Genomic DNA, 27093 nt, shown 5'->3' on the forward strand with positions numbered 1-27093 from the left:
CCCCCCGCCGGCGAGAGCGCCCTGCTCCGGGCGGGGCGGGGCGGGGGCGGAGGAGGGGCGGGGCCGGGGCGGAGGGGGGGCGGGCCCGGGGCGGGGTCTGCGCCGGCGCCGGGGCCCGGGCCGGACGGGCGCTCCGCCAGCCGCGTAAACACCGCCGGGGCGCCGCGGCCGAGCAGGTGAGCGGGCGGGGCCGGGGCGCGCGGGCCGGGCCGGGTCTGCAGCGCGCGGACGGCGCGGGGTGGGGCTCGGCTCCCCGCGCGCCCCTCGCCGCGGCCGGTCGCGGCCCCTTCCCCGGCGCGGGGCTGCGGTGTGCGCGCGCGGGTACGGCCTCTGCGGCCGGCGTGGGGGCGGGGCGGGGCGGGGCGGGGAGCGCGCAGGGCGCAGGGCGCAGGGCGCAGGGCGCAGGGCGCAGGGCGCAGGGCGCAGGGCGCAGGGCGCAGGGCGCAGGGCGCAGGGCGCAGGGCGCAGGGCGCAGGGCGCAGGGCGCAGGGCGCAGGGCGCCGGCCCCGGCCGGGGGCGCTTAGAGGAGCGCGGGCCGCGGCCCCCGGGCCTGGGCCTGCCTCCCCGCGGCCGGACCCCGCCGGAGGGCCGGGCGTTTAAAGGAGCAGCGCACGTGGGTCTGGGCGGCGGGGGCGCGGCGGGGCCGGGGCCGGGGCCGGGGCCGGGGGCCCTGCCGGGCGGGGTGCGGCCAGGGGCTTCCCGCCGGGGTGGGGAACCGGCCGCAGGCCCGGCCTGGAGCCGGCGATTCCGTGATCAGCGGCGCTTGGCCGTTTTATCAGGCATTTACAGATGCAGCTTTTGAAGCCGAAGGAACCTGAGACAGAGGCTGCCCCCCTCCACCCCCACACATTTTATGGATAAAGAGACTCAGGCCACCGCGCTAGCGAGGCTGTCCAAGGCCACCCAGGTGGGACCTAGCGGGGCCAGGCTCCGAACCCGCTCGTGGTCTGGCCTGGCTGCGTGCTGTCCAGCCCTGGCACCAGACCTCAGCCCTTTGGCGCTTGGATGACACGCTCCTGTCTGCTGAAGTAATGATGTCCCCTTTTAAAGAAATGAACTGTTGGTTAGGGGACTAACTGCATCCCCATTTACAGAGGCATCCTCTCCAGAACGTTGCAGAGGCAGCTTGACTTAGAATCCTCAGCCTGGGCTCTCAGGTTCTGTCCTGACAGGAACTTGATCAGGACAGACCCTGGCCTCTGCTATGGATGCCCTTGAGGTCCATTCTGTGGACACCTGAGCCTCCAGTGCTTTCCGCCAAGACCTTCAGCCCTAATTAAAGGCTCTGGATAAGCTGTTTCAGGTGTGGGAGCCTTAGGTGCCTCTGCGTGCAGGTGGCTATGTGGGAGCCCGGAGGTGTGTCAGCAGCTGTGTTTTCTGGGCCCAGCTGGTGAAGGGGGTTTCTGGCGGCAGCTCAGAGCTGCAGCCTCTGCCATCCATCGAGCAGACAGGCAGGCTGGCAGTCCAGATTCATCCCTGGGGTGCGTGAGGGGGCCTTTAGGTCAGGGGCTGGAAGTAGGGGGCTTGCAGGAGCATTGCTGCATGCAGAGTGGGATGAGGTTTCAGGTTTTCAGGGAACATTCCACTCGGTTGGGTGTTGAAGTAGCCGTGCACCAAGTCTGGAGTCTTACTTGGTGTATGTACAGGGGATGAATGAGATGAATGCTCTGTTCCTATGTTTGAGAAAGAGCCTGGCTGGAGGCTGCCTCTCTCATGTGTCTGGAGGCCCGCTGTGTGTTGCCATGCCTGTCACCCGTCCCCTCAACACCTCGATGGCTGCTCCCAGTCTCACTGCGCACACAGAGTTTGCCAAAGGAGAGGCTCCTCTTACCTTGGCCTCTGAGTTATTTTTTTACTTTTATTTTTTAAGGTTTTATTTATTTAAAGATTCTCTATGCCCAGTGTCACTATGCTTGAACTCACGACCCCGAGATCAAGAGTCACACACTCTTCCGACTGAGAACAGCCAGGTGCCCCAAGCCTCTGAGTTATTGATGATGAGCATGAAGTGTGTCATATGCAATAAAAAGCCACTTGGTACAGTACTTACGTCTCTTTACAGCTACAGTCACACTCAAGTAGCTACTATTTTTTATCTGCTACAGATCAAGAAATTGAAGTTCAGGGAGTTGAGCCACTTGTCCTGTTGGGTGACCAGAGCACCAGGATTTGAACCCAGATGGCTGGGTCTTAATCTTTTGAATTTTTGCATAGGGAAGTTTCGCACATTCACCCCCTACCGTGTCCCTGCTCTTCTGCCCAGGACGTTTCTTTGTGCTTTCCATTAGTAACTACTTGACAAAGCAAAATAACAATAAAAATTATTTTTTTAAAGATTTTATTTATTTATTTATTAGAGAGAGAGTGAGAGCCCCAGCATAAGCAGGGGGAGGGGCAGAGGGAGAGGGAGAAGCAGAATCCCAACTAAGCAGGAAGCCTGATACACAGGGCTTGAAGATCCCAGGACCCCAAGGTCACAACCTGAGCTGAAGTCAGATACTCAACCAACTAAGCCACCCAGGCGTCCCCCAAATAATTTTTTTTTTCAACAGATCAAAGCAGTGTGTGTGTAGGTCACATGCATGTTTTTGCCAAAGATATTTTTGGCTGTTTCTCAGCTGTTGCTTTGAGGTTCGGACACTGTTTAGTTGAGGACTGGCAGGACAACCAGTGTTTCTGCAAGTGTTCCCACCTGTTTCCCGACTCCAGCAGCTGAGGGAGGGTTGGTGGAGGGAAGGTCAGGGCTCCGAGGCTGGTGCAAGCTGCCCCCAGCCAGGGCCTGGGAGGGAGCTTGGCTGGACATGGGCTTCAAGCCTCGTGTGATCAACATTGGCCTCCGGGCCTGGAGGTGGCAAGGCTGCCATAGTAAAGTCTGGGGGAAAGTCTTCTTTCCAGTCAGTTCTCAGGAAAGACAGATGCCAGGATGTCAGGGAGGAGATGTGTTTTGTCCAGTGTTTTTATCGCCTGGGAGGATGAGTTGCAAGTTCGTCTTTGCCACAGTATGGTCGTCTTCTGGAGCATGGGAAGAAAAATGGGAAGAGTGCTTTCTGCTACACCTTACCCAGGGAATTCTTGACTTTGTAGAGATAAAGGTCACACATGTTTGTTCTAGAAAATTCAGGAAATATTTTTTTTAATTAGCTCTCAGCCCTGAGATATCCACTCTCAGCACACATTTATTTACAGCACTTCACACATACACATGTATTCCTTTATTAAAGCGTTGGAGACAGGAAGCTGGAGATGAACTTTTTTTTTGAAAAAAGATGTTATTTATTTATTTATTTATTTATTTATTTATTTATTTATTCATTTATTCATGAGAGACACAGAGGCAGAGACATAGGCAGAGGGAGAAGCAGGCTCCCTCCTGGGAGCCCGATGTGGGACTCAATCCCAGGACTCTGGGATCATGCCCTGAGCTGAAGGCAGACTAGTTTAACCACTGAGCCACCTGGGCATCCCGGTGGAGATGAAGTTTTGTATTCTGTTTTTTATGCAAATGGTAGGTCTTCAGAATGTTCCCTTCACGGGCATTCTTGTGTATAGAGCACACGAGTGTGCCATCACTTATCTGGAAGCAGTGCCCCGACTCTGGCCCCCTCTGTGCCATGTGGAGCCCTGTTGCCTACAGAGGGCAGGGTGGGCCCCCAGGCTAGGGTTGAAGGGTTCGGGCAGGAGACAGCCTGGGTGAGGCCACAACTAGGAGGCCTTTGTAATTTGGCGACCACTTGCCTGTGTTTGGAGAAGCTGTAAAAGACGCAGGCAAAGGCTTATGCCTTGCAGGTATGGGCGCGCCCCCAGAAAGCCCACGTGGGGTTGCTGTGCTGGCCGCCTGTGTGACTGTGGCCCTGGGCCAATCCCCGAGTGTGCCAGCCTCATGTGTGCTTGGAGTGGGCAGTCCGCAGACCTGAATCAGAGCTGTGGCTTTGGTCCCTGTGGGCTTCAGTTCCCTTAACTACAAAATAGGGCACTGACCAGATGGCCTTTCAGGTCTGTGCCAGCTCTGGCACGCGTCCTGTGACACGGTGTTCGTGGTGCCCGCGTGTTCGGGCTGGGGCTAGGTGGGAACGGTGTCTCCCCAGGGCCCGGGTGAGGGGTGACCTTGGTCTCTCAACTCTTGTGTCCGGAAGGGGGTGGTTAGCACATCTCATAACCTTCCGAGGGGGCATCAGCAGCTTTCCTGCCCCTCCTGCCATACACCTACATCTGTTCCATCTTCATGGTCACTACTGTTTACTGAACACCTGCTCTGCACAGACACCTTGCACAATCTCTCCAGGTTCCACAGGACTCTTGCAAGGTGTGCTCCTTCTGCTTTTTCCAGGAGAGGAGATGGCCACAGGAGGTTAACTCACTGGTCTTGGGCCAAGGAGTGTGTGCATCACATCCCACGGCTCCTTGGTCGCTTAAAAGAATCTTTTTTTTTCCTGTGCCCTATCCACAGGTGGTGCGTTAGGGCCCTGGCCTCTGCAGCTTTCCCCAAACTGCCACCTTTCCTGGCTCCTTGAGAAAACGAGGGAGATTGCTGGGTTTGGACAGTTCTGAGGGCCATCTAGAGCCTGGGTCAAAGTTTAGGAGGCCCCATCAGAATCCCCTGGGGCGTCTGATGTGGGAGGGCAGAAGGGCCCTCCATCCCTTCCACCTGGAGGCATTCTGGCCGGTGAGGCTGCCTCCCTGTTGGGGAGCGATGCACATCCCCATTTGGGCTCAGGTGGACAGATGGAGGAAGGCCAGCCAAGGTCAAATACAGGATCAGCTGCCCTGGGCCTGGGGAGACAGGCAGGCAGGGAGGCTGTGGGCGTTCCTTAAGGGAGTTTTGTCACTGTCACAAACACCTCCCCGGCTTTGAGAGAACCTCGTGGGGGCTGTGGGCAGGCTGCTAGGTCCAGATGACTCTAGGGAGGGGCCACCCCCTTTGAAAGTGAGGGTCCCCCGTTCAGTTAGGCCTGCTGCAATCAAGAAAGAAGGTACATAGACAGAACCCTGACCTTTCTCATCGCTCCACTGTTCCTGGTAAATGTGGTAACTCCCACTTTGCTTTTGGAGTGGCGATTTCCATATTTTTCGAGCAAAACGCCGGCGCTCACGGTTACTATGGCGTTTTACAGTCTGGCTCTGAAAGCAAGAGAAGGTCAAGGAAACTGGGTGACGGCGGGGTTTCCTTAATCGCAGGAGCTGCTGACACAGGCACACTGGGGGAATTCTCTGGGTCAGACTCGCCCGGTTTGGCCAATTCAGCATTTCGATCCCATTCAGCTGATTAATGGGAGGAAGCGGTGGCTTCCCCGGCTGTGTGGGTTCTGCATTCTAAGGCCGGGGGCGCCTGCAGTCCCCGGGAAGGCCGCCCTCCTCCCGCCCTCCCGCCCGCGGCTCCCTCGGCCCCCTCCCAGCCGAGCCCGAGGGCTGGTTGCTATGTGGTTGGTAGGACCAGCCTCGGCGCCCTGGGGAGCCACCCCGCCCCAGCCCCCCCACCCGGGCGTTCCTGACGTCACTGGCGCTCAGCGGCCGACAGATATCGAGTAAGATTGTTGATCCGCAGGCATTTAGGTGGTGATTTTCCCTCCAGGGATTTCAGATTGGCGTCAGGCTTCCATTCCGGCTTGGAAGCAGAGAGGTGTGCCTCCCAGCTGCTCTGTTCTCCAGGAGCCAGGTAAAAAGGGGCTGTGCGTCCACCTGCCTGCCCCCATCCAATGAGGGCATGCAGGGGCAGCAGGATGGGAAGGAAGTCTGTCTCGGTGTTGACATTCCATATTTCCTTTTAAAAAAATAATGTTTTGGGGCGCCTTGGGGGCTCAGTCGATAAAGCATCCGACTCTTGATCTCAGCTCAGGTCATGATCTCAGGTTCTTGAGTTCAAGCCCCATGTTGGGCTCCACTCTGGGCATGGAGCCTGCTTTAAGAATAAATTAATGGCTTAAAAAATAAAACTCTAGAGACAATCCATGTTTATAATAGGTTTGAGAAAAGCAGAAAAATGTGCAGTAATAGTGACCTACAGCCTTAGTGTCTAGAGGTAACCACATTTGGTGTTTTGTCATCTATCTCACCAGTCTTTCGTACACGAGCGTTTTTCTGAGACCGTTCAGATGGTCGAGTATGTGAAGTTTGACATCTGTTACGTTCAACATCCTGTCGTGTTGTTTCCTGTTATGAACTATTCTTTGAAAGGAGGTTTTTTAAGTGGTCCTATAACATACCCCATTGGACGGACGTGTCGTAGGCCAGAGTTGGCTGTTTTGGCAATTTTTACTTTTTTGGACCATTACAAACAACCGCAACAAACATGTTTTTACAAAAATGTTTTATTATCTCCTTAGAACAGATTCCGAGAAGTAACATTTCAAGATCAAAAGGTATGAATGTTTTTAAAGCTTCCCCTGTTTACTGCCTTCAGAAAGGGCGGTCCAGGTGGCAATGCCCAAGGTGTGTGAGACCTAGTTTTTCCGCATTCTTGTCCCTGGTGGGCATTGCTTGGGGACTGTCTCTGTCTGGAAATCCCTTTCTCCCCCTGCAGCTCGGTTGGGTTTCAGGAGAAGGATTGTTCTTCCGCTCCGAGTGGAGCTGAGCCCCACCGGGGGACAGGGTGTAGACTATGACCTGACCCCTGTTGTCCTGAGCTGGGGGCCAGGCCTAGCCCCCTGACCGTCAGCCAAGGGGCCATCTCAAGGGGCAGACCCCTGGACCTTTGGTTGGAATGGAGCCTTTCACCCAGCGGTCTACCCTAACGCTAAGTACAGACCCATCACTCACTGCCTGCATTCAGGGGTGACTTTGAACCTGTCATGTTTCATACCTGTTACCTCATCTGTAAAATAGGCAAGAACAGCAGTACCCAGCTCCCCGGTCATTGGGTTCAGTACATGCTCAGGGCTCAGCTGGAGGTGTCCCCCCTCCCCTGCCCCAGGTGGCATGGACCCCTTAGAGAAAGGGCATGTTAAGGGGCCCAGCCTGTCCTGAGTCCTCAGTCCCCTGTCAGGTGTTCACCTGTCCCTGCCCAGCCAGCAGACCAGAGGGTAGGGATTGGATAGGCCCCTTGCCCTGACAGCCGACAGGACAGCCCTGGTGGCCGGCAGCCATAGCCCCCTTGCGCCCAGTTTCACGGCAGGTTTGGGAGGCATTTTGGGGAGCTGGATGAGGGAAGGAATCTGCCCAGGGAGCCTTTGTTTTCTTGTGAGGAGGCCGTCATCCCTAAGTTAGTTCTGACTCCTTCAGACGTCAGGGAGCCGCTGGGAGGCAGACGTGCTCCCTGGGGACTGCCTTGTTAGCTGCTGGCAGCCGCTGAAGAATAGAAATTGGAAGGATTAAACCTTTTTGCTCCTGGTCCCCACCCTCCTTGAGCAGCTCCCCTCTCCCTCCCTCCCTCCCTCCCTCCCTCCCTCCCTCCCTCCCTCCCTTCCTTCCTTCCTTCCTTCCTTCCTTCCTTCCTTCCTTCCTTCCTTTTTTTAAGATTTTATGATTCATGAGAGACACAGAGAGACAGAGACACAAGCAGAGGGAGAAGAGGGCTCCCCGGGGGCAGCCCTATTCAGGACTCCATCCCAGGACCCCGGGATCACGACCTGAGCCCAAGGCAGACGCTCAACCACTGAGCCACCCAGGCACCCCTCTTTTTCATTTTTGAAGTATAATTAACATACAGGGTCCCATCCGTCCAGATGGGCAGCGTAGCACTCTGGCAGTCCTGTACGACATTGTGTGTCGCGAGAAGCGTCTCTTCTTCCCCTTCCCTGCTTCCCGTCCCCGCACCCCACCTCCCTCTGGAAACCACCCTGTGGGGCTCTGTTTAAGGGCCTGCTTCTTCATGTGTTTGATTGTTCTGTTTCATAAACTCTGCCCGGGGGCCAAGTCCCGTGGCATTTCTCTTAATCTTGCTCTGCTCTGTGCCCTGCATCAGGGGAGCCTGTCGCATTTTGAGTCCTGCCTGGGAGCCTTTGGTCACAGGTCCTAATCCGTGAGGTGGGCAGATGCGGGCCTGTCATGGGCGGATGGAGGTGGGGTCCATTCTAGAATGATCCTGGCCAGAGCCCAGGTCATCGGCTTTGAATGGAGCAGCTGCCGCAGACCCTGCCAAGGCACACAGAGCTGGCTGCTGGTGGAAGGAACCTGCCTGCGTCACTTGGAGATCACACGTCCTGGGGGGACTGACATGGAGGCTTTTGTCCATCCCCAGCGCCCCAAAGCTCAGCCCCCAGGGCCTCTGGGAGTTTGGGGGGGGAGGGAAGAACAGGTCTGCCCAGGAAGCTGGAGGGACAGCCAGGTCTGCCAGGGCTTATCTGAAGCTCTTCTAGGCCCTTCTGCCACGTTGGCCTATAGACCCTCCAGCCCTGGCCTCCCTGGGGTGCCTGCCCTAAGCTGTGTTTTCCCACATATACACCCTGCCCTGCATGGTCTCACTCCTCCCCTGCATCCCAGACTCCTTGTGCCATCTTAACTCATGTAACCCCTTCCCACTCAGCAGGTTCCAGACTCCGTCTTTCCCCTGAGCTGCTTGTCTTCTGCCCGTGGCTCCATGCTTGGCTGTCATCCTGGGTTCTGGCCTGTGTTTCACTGCCACATCCAGCACTGACTGCTGTCTTCCTAACCCCCTCTGGGTCCGGTCCCCTCCCTGGCATCTACCCTGCTGTCCTGGGTCAGAGCCTGTCCCCTCCCACAGTGGTCTTCATGGGGGTCACCTTCCCTTCTGTCTTAGGGGATGTGGTGCAGGAGGCCCTACACCTCCCCAGGCCCTGACTGGAGTGTCTGTCATGCCCTCTGCCCTTTCCCCTCACCTGGAAAATTCTGTCTCCATCAGGGGTGCTATCTTCTCTAGAAAACATTCTTGATCTCCCTCTTTGTGCTTCTGTACCTCTAGGTGAATGCTTAGATTATATGAGTCACATGGGATGGTTGTTGGGCTTTTTTTCTTTTCTTTCTTTGTTTTTTTGTTTTGTTTTGTTTTGTTTTTTAAGGACAAATGTGTTTCTCGCCCATCCTCCTAACCCTGGAGCCCCACATGATTGTTGTTAACTGCAGGTGCTCAGCAGATGTTTGTTGATTGAATGAATGAATGTGCTGGCAGTTTGGAATGGCCGTGACTTTTCTAGCTGGACCTTTCCCTCCAGAGGCTACCACGGCCCTAGAGGCAACCCATGGGAAGTCCTGCTTTCCAGCAGCTGCTTGACACATGCATCCTGGGCGGTTGTCAGGCGGGACCTGTGTCCAGGTCTTGTTGCCTCTGGCTGTCCCCTCGGTCCTGTGTGGCCTTTGCCTTGCAGGAAGATGGACCAAGCTCCCCTGTGCTGCTTCTTCCAGGCGCTTCCCGAGGCAGGGCCATGCTCACATTCATGGCCTCTGACAGTGAGGAAGAAGTGTGTGACGAGAGGACATCCCTGATGTCGGCTGAGAGCCCCCCGCCACGCTGCTGCCAGGAGGCCAGGCAGGGCCTGGAGGATGGAGAAAATGCTGCCCAGTGGGTAGGTTCCTGCCAGCAGTCAGGGGCCTTGAATCCAGGCCCTGGGCTCCTGGCCCTCCTGGGTGGAAGCCAGACGTGCCCTGATACAGGGGGAGGGGAGACTAAGGGAGAGAACCGGTCACCAGGGTGGGTCTCCCAGGGCAGGTTGTGGTCCCAGTGGGTGAGGGCTTTGCAGTAGACTGTATATCTGCAGCCCACCAGGCTGGATGGTTCTGTCCCAGCCCCCACCCCGCAGGCTCCCCTTCCTAGTGCAGGTGCTGTGCCGCGGGAGCTCTGGGAGCATGAGAGTGAGTCTGGATGCTGGGAGGGTTGCACGGGCCCAGGGAGGTAGGGGGAGTGCTGCAGAGGGCCAGGGGCCAGACTGGGAGCCACAGGACCAGCATGTGCATCATTGGTGACTGTTGAGCTGTGACGTGCTGTGGTGCGTTCAGGCTACCGAGCAGGGGTACCATAGACTGGGGGCTTGTACACAATGCACATGTGTTTCCCTCTTCTGGAGGTTGGAAGTGTGAGTTCACAGTGTTGGCAGATCCAGTGTCCAGTGAGAGTTCACACGTGTCAGTGGCTTCTCCCTGGGTCTCCTTGTGGCAGGAAAGACAGAGAGCTCTCTGGGGCCATTTTATTTTATTATTGTATTTTATTTTTAGTTTCAGAGGTAGAGTTCAGTGATTCATCAGTTGCATATAATACCTAGTGCTCATCACATCACATGCCCTCCTTCATGCCCATCACCCAATTACCCCATTTGCATACCCACGTCCCCTCCAGCAACCCTCAGTTTGTTTCCTATGGTTAAGAGTCTCTTATGATTTGTCTCCCTCTCTGATTTTGTCTTGTTTTATTTTTCCGTCCTTTCCTCTGTGCTTCTGTTTTGTTTCTTAAATTCCACCGAAGAGCGAGATCATACAGTGTTTGTCTTTCTCTATTTCACTCAGCATAACACCCTCTGGTTCCATCCATGTAATTGCAAATGGCAAGATTTCATTCTTTCTGATGGCTTACTGGTATTCCATTGTGTACATACCATATTTTCTTTATCCATTTGTTGATGGACATCTGGGCTCTTCATAGTTTGGCTATTGTGGACATTGCTGCTATACAGATTGGGGTGTGGGTGTCTGGGGCCCATTTGTAAGAGCTCTCATCTCATCAGGAGGGCCCCACCCAAAGGTCCCAACCCCAAGTGCCATCACATTGGGGGTTAGGGTCCAACATGTGAATTTTGGGGGGACACAGGGGTTTAATCTTAATTCTGTAGCCCACAGGGCAGGAGGTTATAACCTCATGAAGGCAGGGGTGCCCTGGGGGGGAAGTATCTGGATTAGCCTGAACCCCCACCTCAGTCTTGTGTATTACAGTATTTAAAACCTTCCATGTGGACTTTTCCTGCCAGCCGGCCTTAGTCCCTATAGTTGGAATTAGAGCTCATTCCTTCCACCCTCTGAGCTCCCAGTGAGCTGGTCTCATTGTCTGCCTCTCAAGGCTACCGCCAGCCGCTCCTGACTGCTCACTTGTCTTGTCTCCCGGAGCTCGGAGCTCGTCTGTGCATTTTAATTGTTGACATTCCCGCTCCTTTATGCTTTGCCATTTCTTAGCTGAGCATCGGCTGCAGTTCTCCCTGCAAAGAACCAAAGCAACGTCCTTTTGAATTTTTGTTGTGCTTGGCTCTGTCTTTGGCGGTTAATCTAATTAACAAGGCAGTGAGTGACTGAATTGGCACAATTCTGAAGCAGAAATTCTCGCAGATGGGTTTGGGCCAGCGTGTGCGGGTGTCTTGCCCTCCCACCTTCCTGGAGGATGGACACCCCCTGCCCCTCAGGAGCTTGGCGCCAGTTAGCCCGTCTGGGTCTGGTTTGCTGCTGCCAGTTCTGCACGCCCAATTTTGTGCGTGTTGGGGGAGTTCCAAGTAATGTCTCCTCCGCAAATTTCCAACGTCTTACCGTCAAGGACAGTCCCCATGTGAGCTCACTATTCTAGGGTGGGTGCAATCTGTTTTCCTCCTTTGTCACCTGGCTGGCTCCTCTTGAATCCTTATGGCTCCTCAGCCAGAACTGAGTAGCGTCTGAGTCCCTGAAGTAAGATGGGGGGGGGGGGGGGGTGGCGATCCCTAGAAACACTTCAGGCCCATGAGCTGCATGTGCTAGGCCTGCAGGCTGCCCTGTCCTGTGGCTGCTGTGGCCCCTTCCTGCATGTGAGGTGGCTAGTGCCGGCTCTCTGCCTTCCCTACTGGTCCTCGTAAACGTTTCAGATGCCCTGGCCTCCTGGCACCCGTGCGTCTGGACCCCAGCCCGCAGGCTGGTCCTTCCATCTGGAAAGCACCACTCAGACCGCCCATGTCCACTTCCACGACACCCGTGCACGGCGTCGCAGAGCCCACCGTGGGCGCAGCCTGTGGCCCTCACCGTGCGGTTTTCCACAGAGAAGCCAGGACAGCGAGGAGGACTTTGAGGATGATGCTGACCACTACGTCTGCGGCGGGGTACCTGGGCAGCCGTCGGGCCTGGAGGAGGAGCTGACCCTCAAGTATGGGGCAAAGCACGTGATCATGCTCTTTGTGCCGGTCACCCTGTGCATGATTGTGGTGGTGGCCACCATCAAGTCCGTGCGCTTCTACACAGAGAAGAACGGACAGCTGTAAGTTGGGGAGTGGCGTGGGGAGTCAGGGGTCCCCTGCACCTGCAGCTCCATGCCAGGGGCGTGTGCAGAGCTGGGCTGGTTGCTACCTGACTCCACACTCTGCTCTGTCCACTGCCTCCCGGCTACGTGACCTGCAAGGGCTCTTTCCTAGCTGCTCCCTGCCTCAGTTTCCTTGTTTGTATAATAGTCCCGATACTAGGAGAACTAGACGAGTTAAACAGTGCCTGCCCTGGTGCAGCACTAAGGCATGCTGGCTTTCATGGCAGAGGGCATGCTCTCACCCTGTGGCACGAGCGGGAGTCCCAGGTGCAGGGTCATGGGCGCGGGCATGCCATGCCACGCAGTGTGACTGGACAGGCGGTTTTCTCTCTGGGCCTCTGCTCTCGTGGATGGAAACCTGAGTGGTGGGCCGGGTGATTTCTTAGTGTGCTTTCAGCCTAGTGAGGGAGGTTTTGATCACTTGAGTGAGAAGAACACAGAAAGGGAGTGGGGAGCAACAGCACAGACAAGCTGCCTGTAACTACCTGCTCTGAACTTTTTATATTTTTTTGATTTTTTAAGATTTTATTTATTCATGAGAGACACAGAGAAAGAGGCAGAGACACAGGCAGAGGGAGAAGCAAGACTCAGTCCCAGGACCCCAGATCATGACCTGAGCTGAAAGCAGATGCTCAACCATTGAGCCACCCACGCATTCTTGTTTTTATTGTTTTTAGTTAGGGAGCTTTCCTTTCATCTTGGTTTGATTTTTCCAAAGAAAGGGGCAGGAGGAGAAGCCCCACCCTCTACTGGGCTGGGGTGCAGAGCAGGTGGGAGGGGCACAGCCTACAGTGTTCAGGGGAGGTGAGCACTTAGCAGGCAGCAGGCTTCTGCAGTCCGGGCAGACAGGTGGATAGGGCCAGGGGCTGGCTTCCCAAGTGTACTGGCTGTAGCAGGTGCCACTGCTGGCCTGTGCTGGGTGGGGTAGGGGAAGCAGTGGGCGAGTCCTGGGCTGGGTATGGGAGGAGAGCACATGGGGAATGGGAGACCTGGGGGAGGGGGGGGGGAGTCCTTGGGGAGGGGGGAGAGCATGGGGGAGAGGAGAGGGAGGACTAGGGTGGGAGCCTGGTGGGGACGGGGTGGTCTGGTGGGGAGGGGGAGGCCTGGGGGGGGCCCCTTCCTTTTCCACTCGGGGCTCAGGCATCAGGCTGAGGCTGGGTGGCTCACGGGCAGGCCCTATGGAGCAGGCAGGGAGCAGAGCCTGCAGCCCGCCATCTCCCTCAGCATCTACACACCATTCACCGAGGACACGCCCTCTGTGGGCCAGCGCCTCCTCAACTCTGTGCTCAACACCCTCATCATGATCAGCGTCATTGTGGCCATGACCATCTTCTTGGTCGTGCTCTACAAGTACCGCTGCTACAAGGTGAGTGCCAGCCGTGCCCCGCTGCCCCGTCCTGTCTGCCTGGCCCCCAACGCCAGCCCTCCGCCCCCCAGCCACCCACCAGGTCACCTACTGCCAGAGCAGACGCCTCAGTTCGGTTCTGCCCCACCCTGGCCACCGTGGGGATTGCCCACTACCACCATCCTTGGCGCTTGCACAGAATCTCCCCTGCCCAAGCACTTCATTGCTGTGCTCCACACACCCCTTCTCATGTTCAGAAGTTATTTTATTTTGCAGCTTCTTCCAAAGAAGCGAGATGTTCTATTTTCGGGTTCCTTCACCCCACACTTCCCCTGCAGGTTTACTCAACCTTCCTATTTTCCTCTGCACAGGGTGTGCAGGTGCCGTGTGGGGTCCTGCAGCCCCGAGACTGGAGGGCCCTGTAGCTGCAGCATAGCCCCCAGGAGCAGCGGAGGAGCAGGGGCCGGGGTGCAGGCCAGTCTAGCGGCCCACCTGGCCTAATTGGGGGCCTTGTTTATCCCTGGGCAGACTGTTAACTTTCAGACTAGGGGGAGGGGTTGTTTAGGGTCTGAAACCCTGAGGCCTGAAAGAAAGATTTAACTGGGAATCGTGACTTAAAGCCGTCCTCATGCAGGCTGCCTGCTGCCCCCTGGAGCAGATAGAGAGCAGTGAGGAGGCTCAGCCCAGGGCCTGGAGCCCATCCCTGCTGGCGAGATGCCAGGATAGATGCCAGGAGGGCTGTCCACAGGGGCTGATCAGGATGCTGGGGCTGATGAGTGCATAATTACCTGTGGAAATAAGGCAATTTTCACTGGGGCTGGGAAGCAGCATAGGGGGCTGCGTGGTTGGAGCAGAGGCCACAGTGCCCTTGGAAACAAGCTGGTCAGGGGATCGAGGAGCTGGGAAGCCAGTACTGCTGTGGTCAGTGGGTGTCAGGCAACCAGTCCCAGGACTGGCAGGAGGCAGATTGGTGAGGTTTACCTGCAGGTTCCGTGGCACTCAGGCAGGAGGTGATGGCAGTCCTGGGGGGCAGGGGTGGCTGGGATGAGGAGGGTCAACACATCCCAGAGGTAGCTGTGTCCATAGCATGGCCTGGGCTGCTGTTTGTTCTAGGTAGACCAGGTTCCCACTGAGGTCCCTGGTGGGTCAAGCAGGTGACTGACCGGTCCATCCCCTGAGGGGAGGCTGGTGGTCGTGACACCCCTGTGCCACGGACTGCCGGCTAAGGGACTGGCTTAGGATTACTCTACTGTCATCCTTGACCCTCCCCGGTTGGCCAGGACAGGAGGCATGGGTCTCTCTGAGGGCCTCAGGTGGGAGGGCTCCTCCTGGGGTGACCAGAGAAAGCTCCCTTAAAGGCTGCCCTGGCCACTCCAAGACAGCACCCCAGCAGGTCTCCTGCCACTTTGTCCTGATGCTCTTTTGCTCTTAGACATATTCACAGGTAGTCACAAGGGCTATGTGTTCCCCAGCTGAGGCCCTCACGCTGACACACGGCAAGTGGGACTCCACTAGCTTCTTCCCTGGAGCCTAGGGCTGTGCCTGGTGGGTGGGAGTCATCCAACACATCCTCTCGGGGTGGGGGCGGGGGAAGGTAGGGGGGACAGGGGTCTGGCTGCTTGGACCTGAAGGATTTTCATTCCGTGCACTTGCCAGGTGACCTCGAGAGAACTGTAGGAACTTCTTTGCACTCTATATCTGTCCAGTGGCCACTCCTTCCAGTGTCATCACAAAGGAGCCTAATGAAGATTCTTGAAGCTTGGGCGGTAGTCCCACAAGCTGGGTACCCATGCTCACTGTACCCATTTCTGTTGTCTAGTTTATCCATGGCTGGTTGATCATGTCATCCTTGATGCTCCTGTTCCTTTTCACCTATATCTACCTCGGGTAGGTAGCCCTGAGGTCCTGTCAGACACGCAGGATCTGGGTGGGGAGGGGCACCCCACCACCACCAGCCTCCAAGAGCCAGACCTCCTCCCAGGGCCTTGATGGGAGGCAAGGGTGCTGTGAGGCAGGCCATATCCCTTTCTGCTCCTGATTTAAAACAAATGAGCCCAATCACTATGGAGGAGGATCTCTATGAACCCAAGAGATTCCAGTCTTTGGGCCAGGCTTGGGAACTTCCTCGTTTGGAAAAGTGATCTGCTCTGTTGCCTTTGATGTGGGTTAGCAGCCTGACCCTGGGGCCCTGAGAGACGGAAGAGACAGGAGGCCTTTTCCCAGGGGCAAAGGGTCTTTCAGGTGGTACCAGCACACCTCTGTGTGAGTTGAGTCAAGCATGAGACATTGGTACATTCACCCCCTTATTCCAGAAAATACTTGACGTGATTAGATGTGGGACTCACAGAACCGGGCAGTGGGGGGTGTGTGTGTCTATAATGAAGCCAGAGGTCAGGAAAACCCAGCTGGGGACTTAATGGTCAGGAAACAGGGGATGTTGCACTGTGTGTGATTGGGGTCTGACGTCTCTGCTGAGTTTCTTACCTCACAGGCTTGGCTTTGGTCATGCAGGGAAGTGCTTAAGACCTACAACGTGGCCATGGACTACCCTACCCTGTTCCTGACCGTCTGGAACTTTGGGGCAGTGGGCATGGTGTGCATCCATTGGAAAGGCCCCTTGGTGTTGCAGCAAGCCTACCTCATCATGATCAGTGCCCTCATGGCCTTGGTGTTCATCAAGTACCTCCCCGAATGGTCTGCCTGGGTCATTCTGGGCGCCATCTCTGTGTACGGTAGGCGGGTGTGGGTGGGCCCAGACCCTGGCGGTGGGTGGCGGGGGCAGCGTCCAGGATGACGAGTCCTCACTGGTGGATACAAGGGGCGGGTGCTGAAAGGTACCCCCTTCCTCCCTGACTAATCCTTCGTGAGGCACGGGGGCTGTTGGACTTGGGGCCATGGATGTGGTTACTGCTGATAGCACGTCTGGTAAGCCCTAGGCACGCTGTAAGCATTCACTCCTCAGAGCAGCTGTAGGGCTGGGCACAGGACCTATAAATAATGAGCACCCAAAACTTGAGTATTAGCATGGTTTTGTCTCTTGTGTCTCTTGGAAGTGATAACTTCCATTTTAAAAGGGTAAGGAAAGGGAGGCTCTGGACACCAAGCCCAGCATGGGGTCCCTGAGTCACATAGCAATTTCCTGTTTGCAGTCCACCCCGTTTAGACCCCATTCTGGGCTTCCATCAACACAAACAAACTCTTAAGGGTATGGCTGTAAACCAGTGGGTTGGGAGCTGGCATGTGGGACACACTCTGAGCCTCACTCTGAGGCTCGGGGCTATGTTTCCCCAGGTGTTAGCAGGCTGGCTCCTCTCTCTTTGGGCTGCTTGGGAATAAATGTCACTTACCACATGCCGTGACATCTTGGCTCTTGCAGATCTAGTGGCTGTGCTGTGCCCCAAAGGGCCTCTGAGGATGCTGGTGGAGACCGCCCAGGAGAGAAACGAGCCCATATTTCCTGCCCTGATATACTCCTGTGAGTGACCTCTGTTTCTGCTTTCGAGCTGGGAACCAGGGGCTGCTTCCCCGCTGCAGCTTTCGGAGTTCACTAGGGACTAGTTGTCTTTCCTAGATTAAAGGGGAGGAGGTGGCCTTGGTGATCCCGGGGTGCCCCACCCTCCAGGGACAAAGAGAAGCTGCATCTCCATCTCATTAGAAGGTGCTTAGAGAGTTGAGGCTGGCTGGGGCTGCAGAGGACGTGGTCTGCCCCACAGTTCCATCCCATCCAACTTCCAGTGGCGTGTGGGGAGTACTGCCCACGGCCACCCACTTAGCTCTCCACATTCCTGAGAGGGTGCTTTGGAGAGGGGCTGTCGAGGGCAGGGTTCTGGAGGAGCAGGGTGTACCTGCTTTTCTTTTCTTTTCTTTTTTTTTTTTTTAAGATTTTATTTATTCAGGGACACCTTGGTGGCTCAGCGGTTGAATGTCTGTCTTTGGCCCAGGTCATGATCCTGGAGTCCTGGGATCGAGTCCCGTGTCGGGTTCCCCACAAGGAGCCTGCTTCTCCCTCTGCCTATATCCTGTGCCTACAAATGAATAAATAAAATCTTTTTTTAAAAAAGATTTTATTTATTTATGAGAGATGCACAGAGAGGCAGAGACATAGTTAGAGGGAGAAGCAGGCTCCCCGTGGGTGACCCAATGTGGGACTCGATCCTGGGACCCCAGGATCATGACCTGGGCCGAAGGCAGATGCTCAACCGCTGAGCCACCCAGGTGCCCTGGGTGCACCTGCTTTTCACTGTGCTTCCTCGACAGCTCTGTGGCTGGGTGAAATTAAGTCTCTGAAGGGAAGTCACACGGGTTTGCTGCTGGCTACGGGGCCGGTGTGTAGGGATTTGGATTTATATGCTTATTCAACAGATGTGTGTCAGATCCCCACTTTGCGGCAAGCACAGTGCTGGGCTTTGGGGGTGTAGCAGGAAACAAGACCCACGTGGCCCCTGGCCTGACAGGGCTCACAGCCCTGGGGTCCTGATGGCCTCCCATCTGTTGATGGGCATATTTACGTCATGAGCCTGAATGCTGTGGCTCAGGCGTCTGCAGAGTGGACAGTCTGGATGCAGAGTGCTGGGTAATGTCTACAGAGGCAGGACGGAGTCTGGAGTGGACATGTCAGCAAGTGGCCCGTGGCATGAAAGCAAGTTGGAGGCACGCTCTGAGGAGGAGCAGAGACCCTGTGAGACAGGGCTCAATTCTGCATTCACCATCTCTGCTCCGGGGGAGTGCACATTGTTAGAGGGGAGATGTGCTTGGTCAAAAGTGAAGTGGTAGGAGACCCGAGGACTTTAGGGTAGTGGGGGGTGCTGTTGTGTGGCAGGTGGTCAAGGAAATCTCTGTCATAGGTGGCATTTGACCTGAGACCTGCCTCAGGAAGCCCAGGGGACAGAGTTCCAGCAGAGGCCCCAGGGGAGCTGAATCTGGCAGGGGCAGAGGGGAGGGGAGGCAGATCCCGGGGTGGGGAGCAGGTCCAGGGACACTGGGCCTTGCAGGCCATGGCGAGAGCTCGACTTTTATTCCTGGGTGAGCTTCACACTCCTGGAAGGTTTTGGACTGAGCTGATGTTAATATTTTAACAAGATCACGTAGGTTGCTAAGGGGGCAGAAAAGACATGGTGGCAAGAGTGGAAGAGGTCCTGGGTTAGGGGGGTAACTAGCACCCCAAGAGGTTGGGGGTGCTCAGGCCCCAGGGCAGCGGTGGAGGCTGTGAGACGCAGATCGTTCTGAAGATATTTTGGAGGTAGAATTGGCAGGATTTGCGACGGTAAGGGTGCGAGCTACAAGGAAGAAGCCAGGATGTCAGTGGGGGTTCGGCAGGGCCACCATGGGGAATGTTCTAGTGTTCACGGGGTGGCCAGATAGAGACTTGGAGACACTGTGGGCTGGGAGTTCAGGCAAGAGTTTCTGGGCCAGGGAGACAGAACCCAGGGGAAACCCCTGCCTAGCGAACCTACCCTGGATGGAACCCAAGGGAGCTGGAAATTTGGTGAACACGTGCCATGGACTATCATTCAGCCCTAAAAAGGGAGGAGTTGTGCCACATGCCCTGTGGATAAGCTGGAGGCCACCAGGCTGAGTGGATGAAGCTAGTTATGAAAGGATGCGTGTGATCCACCTTTCTGGGGTGTCTGGAGGAGTCACGTTCATAGAGCTAGAATGGTGGGGGGCAGGGGGAAGAGAGGAGGTGTCCAGAGGGTGCAGTCTCAGGGCTGGAAGGAGAGCAGTTCTGAGGTCTGATTCAGTGACGTGAACATACTTCACGTGTGTGGTTAAGATGGTACCTTTCAGGTTGCATGTTGTTTTTTTTTTTTTTAACCACAATAAGACAAAATTCATTCACCAGACTGTTCATTGTCTTCATGAGGAGTGTCTTCATGTGGAGGCAAAGAAAGCCCAGGAAAGGCATGGTGTGCCCACATCTGGCCAGTCCGGACCCCTCCCCGGGGCCCCCTAAGGAAGGGCGGGTCCTGCGCGGGCCCCAGGGGCAGCTGCCCTTAGCAGCGCCTGAGGCACCACCTTTGGCACCACCTTTTGTCCCCACAGCTGCCATGGTGTGGACAGTGGGCATGGCCAAGCTGGACCCCTCCTCCCAGGGAGCCCTGCAGCTGCCCTACGACCCAGAGATGGGTGAGTGTCCAGAGGCTGGTGGCCTGTCGTCCTCAAGGGCCGCTGCCCGCCCGCGTGGCCTGGCCTGGCCTCCCTGGGAGGTGCGGGGTCAGAGGGTGCGGAAGGGAAACCCACCCTCCTGGTGGGCCTGTGCCAGGCACGTGGCAGCAGGGAGACTTCCAGCTCTGCTTCCCTTCCCTTGTTCCACGGAGTGGGGAGAACCTGTCTGTCTGCGTCAGGGCTGGGCTGGCTGGAGGGTGGGGGGCCAGGGAGCCCGGGCTCAGCCTCATTCCTCAGAGATCAGAGATCCCCCTGACTGGGCTTTTGTCTCTCTCCCTTGCCCCCGCCTCACACCATGATGGTTGCGTTCTCATGGACACCCAGAAGAAGACTCGTATGACAGTTTTGGGGAGCCCTCGTACCCGGAAGTCTTTGAGCCCCCCCTGCCTGGTTACCCAGGGGACGAACTGGAGGAAGAGGAGGAAAGTAAGGTGGTCGTGCCCAGATGGGTCTGCATGGGCCCAGGGTGGGGGTGAGGGTAGAGCTGGGGCTCCCTGAGACCAGGGGAGTGTACATGCAAAGAAGCCCCTCTTCACATCAGAGAGAGATGGGCACAAGAGTCCAGGAGAAGCCAGCAGAGGTGGAGTCTTGGTGGCGGGCCATGGGGACTCATGATCTGGCTAAGCCCTATATTTCGCAGATGTGAGTGTGGACTGTGTGTCTGTGTCGGGAGCAGGGAGTAATGTAGGCCTGGCTTGGGTCTAATGGCTGTGGACCCTGATTGCCCTCCCTAGGCCCGGGTCGCAGTGACCCAGCTCCTAGACCTGGTCTCAGGGGCTCAGGAAGTTACCTGAGGTGGGGACCTCGGAGCTGAGCTCCAGGGTTGAACTCTGGGTCAGGGGTGGCGGGGTGGAGGTGCGGGTAGTGGTGTCGAGGCCGTGGGGTAGGCAGTCCATAGTGAGTTAGAGGAAGCACAGGCAGGACACCAGATCAAGGGTGCAGACATGGGACTGGCCGGCTTGTGGGGGCTCAGAGGGCCTCCCAGAGATCAAAGTGAGGGTTCTGGTCTATGCACCATGCACAGTAGGGGCCACTGTGTGTGTGGGGTAATTTTGTAGGAGGAGGGATGTGATCCAGAGAGGGCAGAGTTGCAGCTGGTGGAGAATTCTATCCCAATGTGCACTGGCATGGCCTGAAGGAGGCCCAGTGTAGCCCTTAGGGCACAAGGTGTGGTGTCTGGGCCTGGGGACAGGTTGGGCAGGGCACTAACAGCACTGTCCCCATGCTCAACTAGCCATGGGCTCTGGAGCACAGGACAGAATTGGGTGGCGACCCCCAGGAACAGACCGATCTGGAGGGACCCGTGTAGAAGACAATCTTGAAGACACACCTAGGGGCATGTTCCCAAGGACACTAGGACACGTGTGGGGCCCACTACTGTGTGCCGGGTGGCCTATGGGACCGAGGGATACAAGGTGTTAACCTCTGCTTTGCGGTGGGTTCCCTGGGGAGGGCTTAGGTACAGGGGAGTCAGGGCAGGTGCAGGGAAGAAGACAGGCCTGGTGTGGGCCATGGAGGATGAGCTGGCGGTCACCCCACAGACAGACGCGGGCACCAACCACTGGGCTCAGCACAGGCCCCACTAGTTACAGGGCACAGTCCACGGCCACCCCAGTCACAGGTTTGGGGAGTCTTCAGGCCACTGGCTACAAATCTGGGGGTCCCACACTTTTCCAGTGTCAGTAATTCACTAGGACAACCCACAGGGCTCGGGGAAGTGCTGTATTTACGGCTTTATTATAAAGGAGACAACAGAGGGCTAGCTGTATGAAGAGACCCAGGGGCAGGTGGGGGAGGGCCTTGAATGCACAGCCTGTGTCGTCTCTCCATGTGGCATCGGGACAGGTTATGCCCACACACCTGGCACATGGATATGTTTGTCAGGCTTCAGAGTCTTGCTGGGGTTGTTTCATGTAGGCGTGATTGAATCCTCGCTCGGGGCCTAGCTTTGTCTCCAGGCTTGGCCCAGTCCCGGCCCCCTTCTCACACACGTGGTCTTTCTGGTCTGGCAACCCCTCCAGCCCCTCCTACTTGCATGAACTCAAGTGTTTAGGATCCTGAATAACAGACACTCCTGGTACTTGGGAAATTCCAGCCATGTGGTCTCCCTCCCACGAACCAGGGCCAGAAAAATTCTTTATGACCCAGCAGCCCTGGCAGAGGCTTGAGGAGGGAGAGGGGAGTCCCAGGGAGCTCAGAGAGCCGCTCAGGAGGGCCTACCAGTGGGGGGTGTGTTGCACCCAGGGAGTGGCTCCAATTCTGCCCCAGAGGCAGCAGGGAGGCCTTCGTGGTGTGTCGGCAGGGACGTGAAATGAGCAGAGCCACGTTCCAAGTGGACCCCTGGCTGCAGAAGGAGCTGACCCTGCAGGGAAGCTAGGCCCCTGGTGCAGGCAGGGCTGGGAGGAGGTGCTGTGGGAGGGGCCGGGGAGACGTGGGGGCGACCCAGGGGAACACGGAGTGGGTGGCTGGAAGCACCTCAGGACCTCCAGGGGGACATGCAGCAGCCACACAGAGGGTCAAGGCCAGGGTTGGAGTCAGAGTTGGCATCATATATATGTTGAAACCTGGGCTTGCAGGGGGATCCTGGGGAGGGTTCAGGGTTGGAATGGAGACAGAGGGGCTGCACCCGGGTCTTGCACAGTGAGGATGAGGGGACGGTGCCAGGGGAGGATCAGAGGAAGATGGGAGCTGGGCAGGGAGCAGCCTGAGGCCATGTGCATCTACAGGCTGAGTACTGGCCTCCCCTCTGTGCACAGGCTGGTGGGTTCCCCCAGCTTCTGGACCTTTCAGGTGCACAGGACGGGAGCATGGAGCTCTTTGGGGAGAGAAGTGATGGAAAAAAGAAAGAAGGAAGAGGGGAGAGCAGGAAAGCAGGGGGTGGGTGTGAGCAAGAGCGAGACCTGCAGACCACAGTGAGGAACGGGGTGCAGACAGGTACAGGGCTGAGGCCACAGAAGTCAGGCCGAGGGAGGCGGTGGACCAGAGGCATGCCAGTGATCTGGGGGCAGGAGCCAGCCAGAGGGGGTCCTGCCCCAGCCAAGGAGCCCCGTGAGCAGGAGGAGGCAGGAGAGGGGCCTACGAGGCACACCCTTGTTCAATAAGCTTTCTTACTGTTCACGGTGAGCAGTCTCCTGTAAACGAGCACACCGGCAGCCTGCCTAAGGGAAACGAGCATTCTGTGAGTTCTCATTTACCACCAGCAAGAGATAAGCTAATTACCTGTTAAGCTGCCCTATTTTTTAAAAATATTTTATTTATTTATTCATGAGAGACATGGAGAGAGAGGCAGAGATACAGCAGAGGGAGAAGCAGGCTCCCCACAGGGAGCCCGACATGGAACTCGATCTCAGGTCTCCAGGATCACACCCGGTGACTGGGGCTGCCCCAGCTGCCCTATTTTTAAGAGGAAGGGTTGCCAGAGGAGCTCTGAGCATCATGTGTGTTCTTGAAATTAAATTTCCTACAAAATACTCATAACTTAAACTTAGAACTGAATCGTACCGCCTCCCACCAACCCCTGATGATATATTTTGTTTTTTTTTTTTTCTTACTCAACTAAGTGTCAAGCACCAGTTTTACCTGAATTGTCAGAAATGCCAGCTTTTCACAGCCCAGGTGGCAGGTTGCCCAGCCCAACGGCCCCCTTTACCCACTGGCAGCAGTCCTTGTCCCAGAGGCCAGGTGAGGTGGGCTGGCGGTGACACTGCCCCACCCGACCCCCATGGGCCACAGGACTCTGGCCCCCAGGGTCCCGTGGGCCAGGCAGAGTGGCCGGGCTGTGGACTGGTGTCTTCCTTCTTTGCCACTTCCTCTTGGGGCTCCCGACACCAATGGGCTCGCCGTCTTCCCTGCACAGGGGGCGTGAAGCTCGGCCTGGGGGACTTCATCTTCTACAGTGTGCTGGTGGGCAAGGCAGCGGCCACAGGCAGCGGGGACTGGAACACCACGCTGGCGTGCTTCGTGGCCATCCTCATTGTGAGTGGGCTGGGGGTGCACCTGCCCCGTCTCCTGGGTTGGGGGTCCCTGGATCCCTGGGGAAGTTTCAGATGCTGCTGCCCCCTGGAGGGGCAGAGTGATGGGGGCTGGGCAGAGCTGCCAGGAGACCCCTGAGATGAGACCAGGCTTTTGGGAGGGTCTGGACAGGGCAGGTGTGGCTGAGGGGCTCTGGCATTACTGACCATGCGCACAGCGGTGCCACTGGCTTGGCCAGGCTTGTGTGCTGTGAGGTAGGGAGGGGCCCCATCACTTTATACCCAGGCAGTGACTCAACGAGGTCAGGTACCCGTAGTGGGGGAAGGAAGTGTCCTAAGAGGGTGGGGAGGCTCCGAGCGGCATATACTCCATGCCCTGGTGCAGGAAGGCTGAGGCTGTCTTCCTGAGAGATTGCCTACCTGCTCACAGCATGGGTGGGGGTTGGGGTGGTGGGCCCCCCAACTCTTCCACCTCCGTACTGTCTGACCTGAGGCCCTACCCAACCCAAGGACAGGGCGGGTGCTCTGGTTCACCGTCCCTTCCCTGGACCCTGTCTACACCAGCCTGGTGGGACAGGACAGCAGCCACTTCCCAGGGGATGGGTCCCACAGCATCTTTGGTTCCCTCCGTGCCAGCTGCTGAGACCCTCACTGATACTTCTGCAGAGCTCATCTAGTTCTTTATAAATACGTGTCCCTTAAGGGGAGCCCGCCTGCCACTGGTCACATGTGCTGCTGCCGTAGCCAGGCAGGGGAGGTGGTCTGAGGGTCAGGGGGCTCACGCATTAGCATGCAGAGTGTTAAACAAGAGTGAGAGCTCCCCCTCGGGCACGTCACAGAGCTTTGAGGGGACCTGGGAAGGTGGCATGTCCAGCGCTGTTGTCTGACCCACCTGAGCCCGGCGGAGACCTCACTAGCTGCCCCCCATCCAAACTGGTGGTCACCACTTCCCCTCTGTGTTCTGCAGGGTTTGTGTCTGACCCTCCTGCTGCTTGCTGTGTTCAAGAAGGCACTGCCTGCCCTCCCCATTTCCATCACATTTGGGCTCATCTTTTACTTCTCCACGGACAACTTGGTGCGTCCGTTCATGGATACCTTGGCCTCCCATCAGCTCTACATCTGACATGAGGCCAGGCACTGGGCTGGCAGCCATGGGAAGTTGTAATGGGTGCCCTCGTGTCATTTCACACTCTAGTGCCATATGTTTTTAAGACTTTCCTTTCCTTAAAAAAAAAAAAAAAGTATCGTGTTTACTTGACGAAGAGGAAGAACCAGCTTTTTGGTGCTAGTGGTTTTGTCACCTGACCACCGCTCACCGACTGGAAGCACCGGTGGTCTATCCGTAGGAACCGAGGACAGCTGTGCCACGTGGGGAGGGTGTGAGAAGCTGTCTGGCCTCGTGCCACAGCCCGGGATGCTCCGAGGGCCAAGGTGAAGGAGGGGACCAGGAGTTCGTGCTTGGGATGGCACCTAGCACCTGCCTGCTCTGGTAGGAGAAGAAAGCCAGTTTGCCCTGCGTGGAACATCCCCAACGCTTTGTCTATGATGTCATCGTTATTTTATTACCTTTAGAAACCAAGTCCTGTTCATGTCACAGCAGATACTGCTGGGAAGTGGCTTAATATTAATATCAATAAATAGATGAATCCTCTTGGAATTCTTGGAGTTTGGTGTGTTTGTAGGTGTGGACTCTGCTCTCTGCATCTCGTGGCCGCTCCTGGGAGGACCTGTGCTGTGAGCACAGACGGGAGATTGGCCCCATTACAGAGGAGAGAGGTTAACCACTCATGTCTTTCTGCAGTCATTTCTCCAACTAGAAGCTTCCCGAGCTGGGCCATGTGGAGCCGGGACAAGCAGTATCGTGCCTCAACAAACCAGCGCACCGGGGCTGGGTGGGGGCAGGGTTTGGAACCCCGTGGTCATCCCTTCTGTGTCCATCTCTGGGTGCTGTGATTGGGGCATGGACTGGTTGGCTTTTCCCTTTCCTGTCCATATTGTCCCAGGCCACAGAATCTCAGTGATGCTTCTCTCATACGTGGATATAGGTTTTACCCCTGATGTGTGATACAGATTACCAGCGTATTATGGTTTGGCTTCACCCTACATGTGAGATCATGGGCAAGGAGCTTATTTTCCTGACACTTGTATTCTTTAAGATGTGGATGCAATATCGACCTAATAAAGCTCCTGTGAGAAACGAGATAATGTATGTGATGTGTTGCACAGTGCTTTGCAAATTGCCCACTTTAATAGATATTGGTCCGAAAAAAAAAAAAAAAGCCATGAGGGCTGGTCCCTGGTGGTCTAAAGGGGAGGAATACCTGGGTTTAACTTGTTCAATTTGGCAATTGAAAATAGTTTGGGGGGCAGGGGGCATGTCCCAAAGATAAGCTACAGTAAGTTCCAATTTTTTGAGTGCGGATAGGTCTTTGTCAGAAGCCTGACCAGGGTGCTGGGGGTACAAGCTACATTTAGGGGTGCAAGCAGAAGGCAGAGGGCCTGCATCCATGTGAGCAGGTCACAGCGTGGGAGCTGTTGCAGGGGACATAGCTACTTGAGGAGGCCAGCCTGGGGAAGCTGTCCCCATAGCTGGCAGCAATCTTGGGCCCCAACACAGTGTGGGGCAGGAGGAGGAGGACACCAAGGTGATTCCAACATCCTGGAAGGAACAGAGAGGGGCTACCCCTGCCTGGGTCTCCCCACGTCCCCAACCAACTAGTCCTAGTATTTTTTCCATGTTTGCTTCAGATTTGTTTTTAGAAATAAAACCTTATGATCCAAAAGTCATATTCACTTTATAAAAATGATTACATGCTGTCCTCACTTGACAACTTCTGAAATTTTATTACTTCGTTCCTGAGACATGAATGTAGCGCGGGTTCAGTTACTCGAGGTGTTTAATGTTCTATTGTGTGACGGTCCACCGTGGACTGGTTACACCATTGATGGACATCGTGGGTTTGGCAGGTTTTTGAGTTAGAACCATATCGCGGGGAGCAGCTGCTTGGTTGCATCCGGGTGAGTGCACACAGGCCCCTCCCTGACAGCATGTTCCCCTTCCTCCCCAAGCTTGTGGGACCCTTTGTCCTCAGCAGTCTGACAGCTTCTGAGTGGCCATGCCAACAGCAGATCCTTACCCAGGCACATAGAAAGTAAGTTGTGTGGTTAATACCTTTAATCCCGGGACGCCTGGGTGGCTCAGTGGTTGAACGTCTGCCTTCAGCTCAGGGCGTGAACCAGGGGTCCTGGGATCGAGTCCCATATCGGGCTCCCTGCAAGAAGTCTGCTTCTCCCTCTACCTATGTTTCTGCCTCTCTTTCTGTGTCTCTCGTGAGTAAATAAAATCCTCAAAAAAAAAAGAATCTTTAACCCTCATACCCGGGAAAGTGCATTAACATTGCCTGGAGAGAAATTAGGGTATCCACCTGCCAAGGGAGGGAAAGGAGCCAGTGGGAGGCCCACAGCTGCACTGTGGTATGACC

The 27093-nt window shown here is 56.2% G+C and overlaps 1 protein-coding gene across 10 annotated transcripts; it reads left to right on the top strand.

The window, feature by feature from the left end:
* The first annotated feature begins 83 nt into the window (after window positions 1-83).
* Window positions 84-25268, top strand: PSEN2 (presenilin 2). 10 transcript variants are annotated; one of them, XM_072830204.1, is made up of 12 exons: window positions 84-176; window positions 5570-5653; window positions 9295-9455; window positions 11703-12088; window positions 13304-13496; window positions 15295-15362; window positions 15987-16207; window positions 16852-16950; window positions 19518-19601; window positions 19965-20066; window positions 23497-23615; window positions 24579-25268. In XM_072830204.1, exons 3-12 carry the CDS (start codon window positions 9315-9317, stop codon window positions 24732-24734), a joined length of 1569 nt encoding a protein of 522 aa, XP_072686305.1. In that variant the 5' UTR covers window positions 84-176; window positions 5570-5653; window positions 9295-9314; the 3' UTR covers window positions 24735-25268. The 10 variants fall into 10 exon arrangements, with proteins under 10 accessions (XP_072686305.1, XP_072686307.1, XP_072686309.1 ...); XM_072830206.1 differs by having other exon boundaries at window positions 13355-13496; XM_072830208.1 differs by having other exon boundaries at window positions 11874-12088.
* Window positions 25269-27093: the final 1825 nt, after the last annotated feature.

This window comes from Canis lupus, chromosome 6, assembly GCF_048164855.1.
Source record: "Canis lupus baileyi chromosome 6, mCanLup2.hap1, whole genome shotgun sequence".
NCBI classification, from domain to species: domain Eukaryota; kingdom Metazoa; phylum Chordata; class Mammalia; order Carnivora; family Canidae; genus Canis; species Canis lupus.

Bases quoted from the DNA above. Each gene is read 5' to 3' on its own strand.
- PSEN2 (XM_072830204.1), top strand. From the start codon at position 9,315: ATGCTCACATTCATGGCCTCTGACAGTGAGGAAGAAGTGTGTGACGAG. The intron at 9,456-11,702 runs GTAGGTTCCTGC...TAAACGTTTCAG, and splicing joins GAGAAAATGCTGCCCAGTGG to ATGCCCTGGCCTCCTGGCAC. The intron at 20,067-23,496 runs GTAAGGTGGTCG...TTCCCTGCACAG, and splicing joins ACTGGAGGAAGAGGAGGAAA to GGGGCGTGAAGCTCGGCCTG.